The 12779-nt window shown below is 43.8% G+C and overlaps 1 protein-coding gene across 3 annotated transcripts in view; it reads left to right on the forward strand.

The window, feature by feature from the left end:
• Positions 1–12779, forward strand: part of DPF3 (D4, zinc and double PHD fingers, family 3) — a 295296-nt gene that overhangs the window by 264188 nt on the left and 18329 nt on the right. For all 3 annotated transcript variants that reach the window (XM_010855808.1, XM_010855811.1, XM_010855810.1), the window contains one exon: positions 11276–11388. In XM_010855808.1, the coding sequence (XP_010854110.1) occupies positions 11276–11388 (113 nt within the window). The remainder of the gene's footprint in view (positions 1–11275; positions 11389–12779) is intronic.

The following is a 12779-nucleotide window of genomic DNA, read 5'->3' on the forward strand; positions in this document are numbered from 1 at the left end:
TTTTTTGTACAGTTCTTCTGTGTATTCTTGCCACCTCTTCTTATCTTCTGCTTCTGTTAGGTCCATACTATGTCTGTCCTTTATTGAACCCATCTTTGCATGAAATGTTCCCTTGGTATCTCTAATTTTCTTGAAGAGATCTCTAGTCTTTCCCATTCTGTTGTTTTCCTCTATTTCTTTGCATTGATTGCTGAGGAAGGCTTTCTTATCTCTTCTTGCTATTCTTTGGAACTCTGCATTCAGATGCTTATATCTTTCCTTTTCTCCTTTGCTTTTCACTTCTCTTCTTTTCACAGCTATTTGTAAGGCCTCCTCAGACAGCCATTTTGCTTTTTTGCATTTCTTTTCCATGGGAATGGTCTTGACCCCTGTTTCCTGTACAATGTCACAAACCTCAGTCCATAGTTCATCAGGCACTCTATCTATCAGATCTAGGCCCTTAAATCTATTTCTCACTTCCACTGTATAATCATAAGGGATTTGATTTAGGTCATACCTGAATGGTCTAGTGGTTTTCCCTACTTTCTTCATTTTCAGTCTGAATTTGGCAATAAGGAGTTCATGATCTGAGCCACAATCAGCTCCTGGTCTTGTTTTTGTTGACTGTATAGAGCTTCTCCATCTTTGGCTGCAAAGAATATAATGAGTCTGATTTCGGTGTTGACTATCTGATGATGTCCATGTGTAGAGTCTTCTCTTGTGTTGTTGGAAGAGGGTGTTTGCTATGACCAATGCATTTTCTTGGCAAAACTCTATTAGTCTTTGCCCTGCTTCATTCCATACTCCAAGGCCAAATTTGCCTGTTACTCCAGGTGTTTCTTGACCACCTACTTTTGCATTCCAGTCCCCTATAATGAAAAGGACATCTTTTTTGGGGTGTTAGTTCTAAAAGGTCTTGTAGGTCTTCATAGAACCGTTCAACTTTAGCTTCTTCAGCATTACTGGTTGGGGTGTAGACTTGGATTACTGTGATATTGAATGGTTTGCCTTGGAAATGAACAGAGATCATTCTGTCGTATTTGAGATTGCATCCAAGTACTGCATTTTGAACTCTTTTGTTGACCATGATGGCTACTCCATTTGACTTGGTAGAGATCTGAAATATTTTCAAAAGAAAGAAATGGAATACCATCTCAAATTTCCTTAGGTAACTCAAAAACTTAGACCACCCATGAATCCATCTTCTGATTCATGGAAGATCAGCAGTTGCAGGATCACAGATAATCAAGTGTTGATTAATCACTGCTCTTTTCTGCTACTACCATCAATGAGGCCATAAAATCCTCCAGGAAGGCTTTAGGATCTCCACTCTGTACAACAATTTCTTCTTCAGGTTTACTTTTCCAAAGAAAATTCAGAGTCTTTAGCCAGGACCCGTGGCTGGATGCTCATGATGTCCAGAGAGGTCTGAACTGCATAGCCAATGTCAGAGATTCACAGCAGAAACTGATGTTGGGCTCTGGAGGATGATTCAGGCTGGCCTCCGTGCACTGCTGTGGGACAAGCATCACTTTGGCAGATAATTGCCTACAGTCTACAGTTCCAGCTAAAGATTTAGAAAGAGAGTCAGTCTGAGTTGCTCATGTTGGTGACTCTCTTCTTCCACTCCCTGCCTGGAAATATCTGCCCACCACTACACAGCCAGCTCAACCCGGATCTAGTATTGCTCATGAGTAAAACCTTTTCCAAGGCCTTGGCTGCCTCCAGATTCACTGGCAGTCCATTTGTACAGGCCCGACTTATTGCATCTGGAGAAGGCAATGGCACCCCACTCCAGTACTCTTGCCTGGAAAATCCCATGGATGGAGGAGCCTGGTGGGCTGCAGTCCATGGGGTCCCGAAGAGTCAGACACAACGGAGTGACTTCACTTTTACTTTTCACTTTCATGCATTGGAGAAGGAAATGGCAACCCACTCCAATGTTCTTGCCTGGAGAATCCTAGGGATGGCAGAGCCTGGTGGGCTGCCATCTATGGGGTCGCACAGAGTCGGACACGACTGAAGTGACTTAGCAGCAGACTTATTGCATCAGTTGGGTGTTATAATTAATGAAAAGTTGAGCACTTTCAGTGTCTAGATTTCTTGTGCTTTTTGTCACGGTATTGGTCTAGGAGTGGGCTAGGAGTGGGCTAGGAGTGGGCTATTTCAGTGGAAGAGTTGCCAGAAATTGTAGCAGAACTGATTATTTACATTTCCTTCTTAGTTTCTTTTACTCTGAGTATCAGCTGGCAAACTTTAGAAGGCTTGTTTTGTCCAACCAGATGGACGAAATTTGGATCAAGAATATCTCTAAAAATAGTGTTGATGAGTGGCATAGGCAGAGTCACAGCTTCCTGGATAGTAGAGTCCTATCCTTTCATTAATATGTTGGAAAACTAATGTGCTAGAGACAAAGTGACTTGTCTCAGGGACTCAGATGCTGCATCATATCTCAAATTGTGGTACTTGCTCCATGAGGGCAGGTTTTGATTTTCCCACTGCTGTATCCCCAGTGCCTAGAAGAGTGCCTGCCACAATTATTTAGTCAACAAATACTGTTGAGGGAATGAGCAAATGAATAAATTATCCTTGGTCCTCAGTTGCAGTGACTAATTAGAGGCGCCGGGATCATTACTGTGGTCATTGACATCTTTCTGGTGCCTTGGTCACAACCTGGGCCAGTCAGGTAAGCTATATAAAACCAGGTCAAGGCTGACCCACCCCCTGGTTTTGCTTTACAAAGACCAACTGCAGGTTTATAGATGAGACTACTCAGACCACACTTGACCATGAAAACTTGGGGGAATTTCTAGGGCCATTTGAGAATGGCACCATATGAAGCCCTTAATGGTTTAGCCCACTAAAAGCACTCCTAATAAATGGTGATCCACTCCAGTACTCTTGCCTGGAAAATTCCATGGATGGAGGAACCTCGTAGGCTATAGTCCATGGGATCGCAAAGAATCGGACACAACTGAGCAACTTCACTTTCACTTTTCAATGTTCTTGCATGAATGTGTTTTCTATGATTATTGATGACAGTGATTGAAGTTACAATCCCTGTGGCTTGCCTCCTGTGTGGCACCTGTGTGCCTTGAGTTTGACAGCTTTGAGAGAGGATAAGCAGACCTCTAAGATGGGTTGAACTTGCTGATGGTAGTGTTTTAGCCCAGCAAGAGGTAGCCGTGGCATTCACCATCATTTATTTTGAGTGTGTTTTTGTTACTTTGGTCTTATCCTTTCTACTTTCTTTCTCCTCTTCATCCTTGTTGAAGGACATCAAAATGATGAGAAAAAGGGAGCCAGGCAGATGTCTCTGGAATGCCATTGTGGTCATAGATTTGTAGATGTCCTAGTGTTAGAAGTTATATCTGGGGCAGATGAGAGGTGAGCCTGAGACCATTGCAGAAGGTTTGCAAAGAAGGGCTGGAGAAGTAATCTAGATGGGGAAGCAGTGCCTGAGTAAAAGCTAGTCACAATACAGGTGCACAAAGTTTGAATTCTTGACTGCTCAGAATTGGTCTCCATCCCCCTTTACAGACTAAGTATAAAGACTCAGAGCCACATTCCCTCCTTTTGACAAACTGGGTCTCAAAGTGGAGGGGGATTGAAAGAGAAGGAGAGAAAGAGAGAATGGGAGAGATAGAGACAGAGAGACAGGGAAGGAGAGAGAGAGAATAAGGGGAAATGAATGGGTCTGATTGGAGTGAGAGGGTTTCCCCAGGTGGGGTAGTAGTATTTTTTCTCCTCAAATTACTCTTTAGCGTGGATGATTCAGATTTGATTGCACTGTGCATGAATTCTCTATAGCTGAAGCTTCTTATGTATTTTTGCAATATGTAAATATTAGAACTTGTATGTGTGTATGAATATAGAGAACTGCTAGAAATTTGAGCCAAAGTATTTTCTAATGAATACTTATGGAGACTTGTTTTTGGTGCTATTTCAGGTTGGAATTGATCCTACATATTTTACATAATATGATTTCTATAAACCAGGCATGAGACAGAGGAGCATAAATTTGAATTTTGCAGTTACTTGCCTGAGAACCAGGGATATTTAGGTTTTCCTTTCCTGAGAAATTAATTTTTAAGAGTTCAACATTGATAAATAAGGTAATAAAATATAATTGGATGTTTATAATTTCACAATGAATAAATAATAGACCATGCTACTTCCACAGTTATTTGTATCTATTTTATTTATGTTTTCAGCAAATACCTAGAGAGATAATTTTTTTTCCTGGAGCTCTAATTTAATCAGTGATGTGGCTTAGCCTAGTCCAAATTAAATATTGGCAATAATGAAATAAAAAACTCTTTTAATAAGGATCATAATGTAAGAGACACATGTCATAGTAGTTTGTAGATTTCTTTTTGCCCAGGGTTTGTTGAAAATGAACTGTGTTTCTCTCACTGTGCTGAGTACCTGTAGAGTGACACCGACTGTTAACTTCTGTGAGCATCTAAGTCACAATTGTAATATGAACTCAATCAACAAGGTATATTTAGATATTTTACCCCTAAAATGCTGCAAATATCCATATGTGTGGGTAGCTGTGTATGAGCATGTGTGGAAGTAGGCAGCTGTGAATATAAAACTAACACTGGTTTTGCCTGGATATTTGTCTGTGTGCCTTCGCACTCAAATACCACAGCTCCTGTTCACTGTCCCTGGAACATTCTCTGCGTCTATGCACATGCGCTCTGGAAAGACACGAGATGTGTCCTTCAGGGGGCAAGGGGGCATTTCCTGTTTTCAGATGCCTGCCTTCTCTCTCTCTTTTTAAAAATTACTTTTTATTGGAGTCCAGTCGCTTTACAATGTTGCATTAGTTTCTACAGCAAAGTGAATCACCTAAACATACACATACATGCCCTCTTTTTTGGATTTCCTTCCCATTTAGGTCACCACAGAGCACTGAATAGAGTTCCCTGAGCTATACTGTGGGTTCTCATTAATTGTCTGTTTTATGCATAGTATCAATAGTGTCTGTAAGTCAATCCCAGTCTCCCAATTCATCCCACCTCTTCTTTCCCCTCTTTGTTTCCATAAATTTGTTCTCTATATTTGTGTGTCTATTTCTGTTTTGCAAATAAGATAATCTATCCCTTTTTTCTTAGATTCCACATGTAGCGTTAGTATACGATATTTGTTTTTCTCTTTATGACTTACTTCACTTTGTGTGATAGTCTCTCCTGCCTTCTTTATTCCCCTGAGTTAGGGAGACTCTAATTTCGTACATACCAACCTCGTGAACAGTCTTCTTTCTGAGAAGCTTCTCACACCACACTGGTTTCCGTTTTCTACCCAGCTGCTGAAATAGCACCCTGAAGCCAAATCTCTGTTGTCTGAAACCCCTGTCCAGAAGCTAGGTCTCTGGACATGGTGGTCAGGGGTTACATTTTCTGTTTCAGCTTGTAGGGAAGATTGAGGTCCGTTTTGGAAGGTGGTAGGGTTTCCCAGGTGGCACTAGTGGTAAGAAGCCACCTGCCAGTGCAGGAGATATAAGAAATGCAGGTTTGATCCTTGGGTCAGGAAGATCCCCTAGAGGAGGGCATGGCAACCCACTCGAGTATTCTTGCCTGGAGAATCCCAAAGACAGAGGAGCCTGACCAGCTACAGTCCATGGAGTCGCAAAGAGTTGGACATGGCTGAAGTGACCTGCACAGCACAGGGCTGGATTTAGAATGTCTCTTTATGCAAAGTTCACCACTGGACCAAGTAAACAACTGGGCAGATTTATCGAAGCCTCCTGATAGAACCAGTTTGGAGGAGCACTTAGGAAGGGCCTTGTTTTTAATGATCTGGCTAAGATGATTCATGCATACCACCCCACCTTCTAAATCCATTTTGGTAATTGGTATCTTATAAATGTCCTGTTGAATCATCTCACCCAGGGGACCTGGGAAAGGATGTTACCCCTTCACTCCACTAGGCGCGCATCCATGTTCAGTCATGTCTGACTCTTTGCGACTTCACTCCACTAGGATATTCAAATAGCAATGCAGGTATTCCTTGCTTTAAGAAAACTGGAAATATGGAAAACTCAGATTTTCCAAGGAAGCACATTAAAGAATGATTGTTAACTTTACAAAAGAGATAAGGACGGAAATCCCTAAGTAGTGAGTGACCATAATTTGCTTTATTGCCAGTGTGCCTCTATTTTGTGCCACCTTTGAATTGGAAGGGCTTCCCTGGTGGCTCAGCTGGTAAAGAATCCGCCTGCGATGCAGGAGACCCAGGTTCGATCCCTGGGTTGGGAAGATCCCCTGGAGAAGGGAAAGGCTACCCACTCCAGTATTCTGGCCTGGAGAATTCCATAGTCCGTGGGGTCACATAGAGTCAGACACAACTGAGCCACTATTGCTTTGAATTGGAAAGACCATTACCCACTTCTAAAGATTTTAGGAATTTGTCCTGACCTAAATAAGGAATTCTAGTAGTCAAACTTAGGTTTGGGCTTCTGGTAGTTTTCCTCGAAACTTCTTGTTTTGTCCAACAGTGTGCATTATTCCAGTCATGTCCATGGTAGATAAGAAGCCTTATCCTTGCAGTTTTATCAAGGAGATGCCTTCTCCAGTTTGTAGAGATGGGCACAGACAGGCAACTGTTCTGGTGGCACAGAAATCAGAACCTAGTTCTGGGTGTAGCGTTTGCTCCTGCTAACGGCAGCTTGGGTGACTTACCTCTTTGCGTCTTACCCTCCCGGGCTGAGAAGTTGCATCATTGTCTTTCCTCTCCCACTCGAGTCTGAGTTCTGAGTGAAGGAGCTCTGTAGGCAGAGCTGAAGCGACTCTGAAAGTGAAAAAGTGTGAGTCGCTCAGTTGTGTCCAAATCTTTGCAACCCCATGGACCAGCAGACTCGGAGCCTTGAATTTTACCCAGGGTGGAGGCTGTGTGAGCTCCATTCCCATTCTTTGGGTTTAAAGTCTTATGGAGGAGGCTAGTGACTGTCTCAAGACAGGAATACAGAGAAAGCCCATCGGATTTTTTTTTCGGGGGGGAGGGTGGACTTCCAACAGGAGTTTCTCAAGCCCACTTGCTACCATTCACTGGTCCAAAGCTCTTCTAGAAAATGTCTTCAGAGCTCAGCACACCGGTTGCAGAGGTCTTGAACAGAGTTGGAGTTCAGTAGATACTTGTGAAGTGCAGTTGGCTGCCTGAAGCTTGCACCCCGCCACGCCACCGCCCACCCTCAGGGGCGTCCAGCAGGCTGTGGGGCTCCAGGTCACGCTCTGGAATGTGCTGACCTTCCTTTCCAGGGAAGGCAGCACCACTTAGGGTGTTATTATTAGTAGAGCAGCTTCTGCTCTGCTCTGGCAACACGCCCTCACTCAGGGTCCTTACTGAACAATGACAAACCCACGAACCTTGGCAGTCAACACAGCTGACCGACCACCCTCTCCTCCTCTGGAACACTGTGACCCATACTTGCTGGTCTTACCTCTCTCTGGCCATCCTTCCAATTTCCTCTGTTGGTTCTTTCTTTTGATCTTCAAACAGTTCTTTAAAGCTCAGTACTAGATCTTTTTCTCTCTTCTTTCCTCTTCTTTTCTCTTTTCTTAGATAATTTCATTAATTCTCATGGTTTTAATGACTGCCTATTTAGCAAAACTTCCCTGGTGGCTTAGATGATAAAGAATCTGCCTGCAATGCAGGGGGCCTGGGTTTGATCCCTGAGTTGGGAAGATCCCCTGGAGAAGGGAATGGCTACCCACTTCAGTATTCTTGCCTGCAGAATCCCATGGACAGAGGAGCCTGGTGGGTTACAGTCCATGGGGTCGCAAAGAGTTGGACACAACTGAGCGATTAACACACCCATTTAGCAAAAACTCCTAAATTTATATGTCTGGTCTGTACTTCTCTTTTGAGCTTTAAACCCCTGTATTTGACCTCATCCACTTGATGTTTCCACCCTAAATATCACAGACTTCCCAAATTCAACCTACTCAAAACAGAGTGCTTCTCTCTTGCATTTGGTCCCTCTGTGCTTTCCATAGTCTTCCTCATCTGTGTAAGTTTCACTGCATCCCACCTCTTTTCTTACGTCGGAATCTTGAGACTACTTCTCATCATCTCTCTTTCCCACACTCTGAAACTTCAAATCATAGCCAGGTCCTGCCAATGATTTCTTTAATACTTCTCAAATCTTCACCTCCATCATGCTTGCCTTTCTCCTGCCAGCAGCATCTGTCTTCAAACTAGTTTCCTGGCAACAATTCTTACAAAATCTTTATATTCCCTTTGCCTCCACCCCCAATTCTTTCCTTTGACAGCATCTCTTTCCTTTTTCCCTCCCTCCCTCCCTTTTCTTTCTTCCTTTTTGATGACAATTTTTTTGTGTGTTTTCCTTATTTAAAAAGATCTTTGCAACTTTTTACTTTGAAATAATTATAACTACATGGAAAGTTATAAATTACATTACTGAGAGGTCCCATGCATGCTTTGCTCATTTCCCCTGATGGTAACATCTTACATACCCATAGTACTTCTGTAGGTATGTAAGTACACTATGAACCAGGTACACTATGAACCATAGTACACTCTGTTCCACAGTACACTATAAACCAGGCGATTGACAGCCATGCAATCACAGACCTCCTTATCCGTGTTACTGGTTTTATACTCACACACATGTGTTTATGCATGTATGTTTATTGTTCTATGCAATCTTATCACATACATAACTACCACTGCAATCAAGGTTCAGAATTGCTTCACCATCCAAAGTTTCCCTCTTGCTGAAGGAATGCTCTTTTAAATCCAAAAAAGAGGGGATATATGTAAACGTATAGCTGATTCACTTTACTGTACAGCAGAAACTAACACAACAATGTAAAACAATACTCCAATAAAATTTTTAAAAAAATGAAAAATCTAATAATCTTAGAAAAACGCACAGAGTAATCTAGTCACTGCCTTGCCCAAAGGCTTAAATGTTTTAAAGCCCCAAATCCTTAATGAGGGGCACAACGTGCCCGGGTAGTCTGACTCTAGCTCGTCTCCGGGTGCTTCTCACCCGCCTCCCCTCCTGCTTCGCTTGTGAGCCTCTGCCTACTGGCTTTTCCCTTCCTTTGAGTTTGCCCAGTTCCTCCATGGCTCAGTGCCCTGCCCCTCCATGCACCATCCTCCACACACGGAATCCTCTCCCTCACCCATCCAGCTAATCTCCTCATCTGCCAGGTGTCAACTCCAAGATCTTTCTCAGAGAAGGTTTCCTTGACATCTCAGACTAGATACGAACCTCCTGTGATTTTTCATTGCCACTTATGATTTTCCTTCATGGCACTTATCACACAGCTGTAAGTAAATAGGTATGTGTGTAGTTTATTAATTTGAGTTCTCTCTGATCAGACTAGAGGGATCTGGAGGTAGGGATGTGTGTGGTCTTGCTCACCAGTGTATCTTTTCTGTCTGGGACCGTGACTGCTCTAGCAGATGTCCAATAAATCCTTGTTCATGAAGCTGGCTGGGTGTGGCTGGGTGTGCACTGAGGTTGTGGAACTGGGCAATGACAACCTGCTAATCTAGGTATCTGCTCCATGAATTAATCATCAAACTTCCTGGGTGTCCAAACATGGGCATCTCTGGCGCAGACCACTCAGAATCTCAAGCTGGTATATTCTCTCCTATTCCCATCCCACTACTCCGTGTGAGAGAGCAGGGTAGGGAACAACCCTGGCCAGCATCCTTAGATTTTTGAGAAGCCATCAGATATCATCTGGATGTTCATCCAATCTTTTAATGTAAGGTCTCTCTCCCCTGGGTCACTGGTATGGTGTTGCTTTGAGCAAGTTATCGGTTCAGAGCCTTGGGGGTTTCTACCTTGGATGGCCTCTGAGAAGTCCTAGAAAAGCTTTTAGGCTCCTCCCCACCTCAATGTTCCCACCTGCTGTTTGTGAAGTGTCCCCAGCTTCCCTCAACACGAGTCTCCACTCTCACTCTCAGAGATAGCTCGGTGTGGTGTGTGTCGCTGGGGCCCCAGATCTGAAGGGTTTGTCTGTTGACTGAATGGACAGAATGTCCCCCAAAGGACCATGATGGAACCAGCTTTGTGAGAATATGGAAAAGGGGAAATGGGGGTCTCCTGCTGAGTTGTGACTTTGCCAAGGAGTGGTGTTACCATGTAGATCTTGATTCTCTGTGGGGGACACTGGGTTGGTAGAACTGCCTCTAATTGGAGGCCCATCTATACTCTTCTCCTTTGGAAGCTTACAATCCTTCATGTGATAGAGGCCAAGCAATGCATGATATGGTGGATTTGGCAGAGTTGGAAGCTCTGGAGAAGGGTGAACCCCCAGCAATAGGCAAACTGTCCATTCTTTTGTGACAGTGTCTGTAACAGGCTTCACCCTGAGTGTTCTGCCTTCTGATTCACAACCCTGAGTGACCTGGGGACCTCGTCCAGTTTTCCCGTCCCTGTCAAACAGAAGGTCAAAGGCTTCGCATTCTGGGGCTCACAGTTGTTCTCTCGCTGCTGGCCTCTGTCTTTTGGGTGAGCTGTAACTGAGGGTAGAGCTCAGCCCTGCAGGCCAAGCCTCTGGTGTAGGACCACCGGGGCTGGGTGCTCTAAGGTCACATTAATGTCCCTCCCTGCTCTTGCTATTGGCTTGGCTGACATGATATTTGGGATGAAGAGAAGAGTTCAGGACAGACATGGACATCCTTGCAATGATGCTCTACTTCTCCAGCCTCCCTGCTATTCCTGTGCAGGGTGTGGACTTCTGCTGGTCCCCTGGTCGTGGGCACGGAGGGACACTTTAGGTGGCAGTGCAGAGCCTTCCAGTGCCCCTGAGCTCTGTCCCTGGGAGGCTCACATGCTCTCTGGTCTCTTCCCCTGTACCCTGAGGCAGCATGAACAACTTTGCAGGTCAGAAGGATCAACTCCAAATAGCTCTTATGTTGCTGCCACCACAGCTGATGCTGGGGAGATGATGTTGCTGACTCTCATAGCATCGCCTTGTGCTGTGTGATTTCCTTTCTCATTCTCTATGATCACCACTTTCTGTCCTCATCAACTGGTTACACCTCTGGGGGGACGCGGCTTTTAGGGCAAGAGGACTTGGGTGACATCTCCCCCCAGCAAAGGGTTAATCCTCACTCCTCTCTTTGGGCGTTGATCTACTGTAACTGTGGGTGGTGGTGAAGAGGGCGGGTAGGGTCCCGTCCAGGCCCCCAGTTTGCTTCCCAACACATGCTACCCCACCCTCCCTCCAAGTGAGGCATAATGTTGTGTTGAGGGGGTGACAGGTCAGACCCCTGGCCTTAATGCTGCCATTTCTGCTTCCTCCAGGTCACCCCACCTGCCTGCAGTTCACCCTGAACATGACCGAGGCTGTCAAGACCTACAAGTGGCAGTGCATAGAATGCAAGTCCTGCATCCTCTGTGGGACCTCGGAGAATGATGTGAGTGTGGGTTTCCCACATGGGAGGGGAAATCCAAGGGGCTGGGAGTCCTGTGAGGATGGAGAGGAAGGTGGGATTCTCATCCCTGGGCTCCTGGGGAAAATATCCATCAGGACCCTTCCCCCCTTGACTTTTGCCTTGAGGACCCTTGGGACCCTTGTGCGACAATGACCTTGGCTACTCTTTGTGCCTTTAGAAACAGGTGCAGGAGGTAATGGCCAGAGACTGCCTTGCTGGCCTTTAGCCCTCAAGGGGTCAGTGGTAGACAATGGTGCCCATCGCTTACTGTTGGGATGTGCTTGGGTTTTTACACCACGTTCTGGAATGTGTCATGTCATTTGGTCTAAATATTAAGCATAATAAATGCAGAATTAAAAAAAAACACTTTTTTATGGAAAATTTCAAACATATACAAAGATAGAAAAGATAATGAGACTTGTGTACCCCATCACCAGCTTCAACATTGATCAGTACATGTCCAGTCTTATATTGTAAACGTTGCCACCTCTTTGCATGAAATCATAATGCTAGTCATAATATCATTTCACCTGACAATATTCCATACATATCTCAAAAAGATAAAGACTACTTTTTAAAAGATTGTGAATATAATTTTTACAAGTTGAAAACATATAAGGATTTACTTTTTAACAAAAATAACCAAAATATTAGCATAGATTTAAGAAATCAATAATTAATATAATCAAACATCCAGTCAATATTTCTATTGCCTTGATTGTCTTAAACATTGTCTTAATTATCTTAAATTGTTTCCAAATGTTTTTATTATGGTTTATTTGAATTGGGATTCAAATAAGGCCCATGCATTGCCAGTTAATTGGTATGTCTTTAAAGTTTCTTTTAATACAAAGGGTTTCCCTTCAGTTTGCTCTTTTTTCCCCCTTTGATTTTTTTGTTAAATAAGTCAGTTTACTTGTTCAATAGAGTTTCCTGTGATTTTATTTTACTGACTGTATTCCTATGGTGGTGTCTGACATTTTCTTCTGTCTCTTTTGTTTCTTGTACGATGGTGCTTAGAGCTAGAGGCTTCATCACATCCAGGTTCTCTCTTTTTCTCTGCCTCTTTAGTATATAAAAATAGTAAGACTACTTAATAAACAGTGGTGTATACTTTCATCATGAGGTACGTAATACCTGGTATCTCTCTTTTTGTGAAGGTAGCAACTGTTGGTGATCTTCAAACATTGACTATTTTATTCGTTCAGTTCAGTTCAGTCACTCCGTCGTGTCCAACTCTTTGCGACCCCATGAATTGTAGCACGCCAGGCCTCCCTGTCTATCACCAACTCCTGGAGTTCACCCAAGCTCATGTCCATCGAGTTGGTGATGCCATCCAGCCATCTCATCCTCTGTCGTCCCCTTCTCCTCCT

This window comes from Bison bison, unplaced genomic scaffold, assembly GCF_000754665.1.
Source record: "Bison bison bison isolate TAMUID 2011002044 unplaced genomic scaffold, Bison_UMD1.0 scf7180017864368, whole genome shotgun sequence".
Lineage (NCBI taxonomy): Eukaryota > Metazoa > Chordata > Mammalia > Artiodactyla > Bovidae > Bison > Bison bison.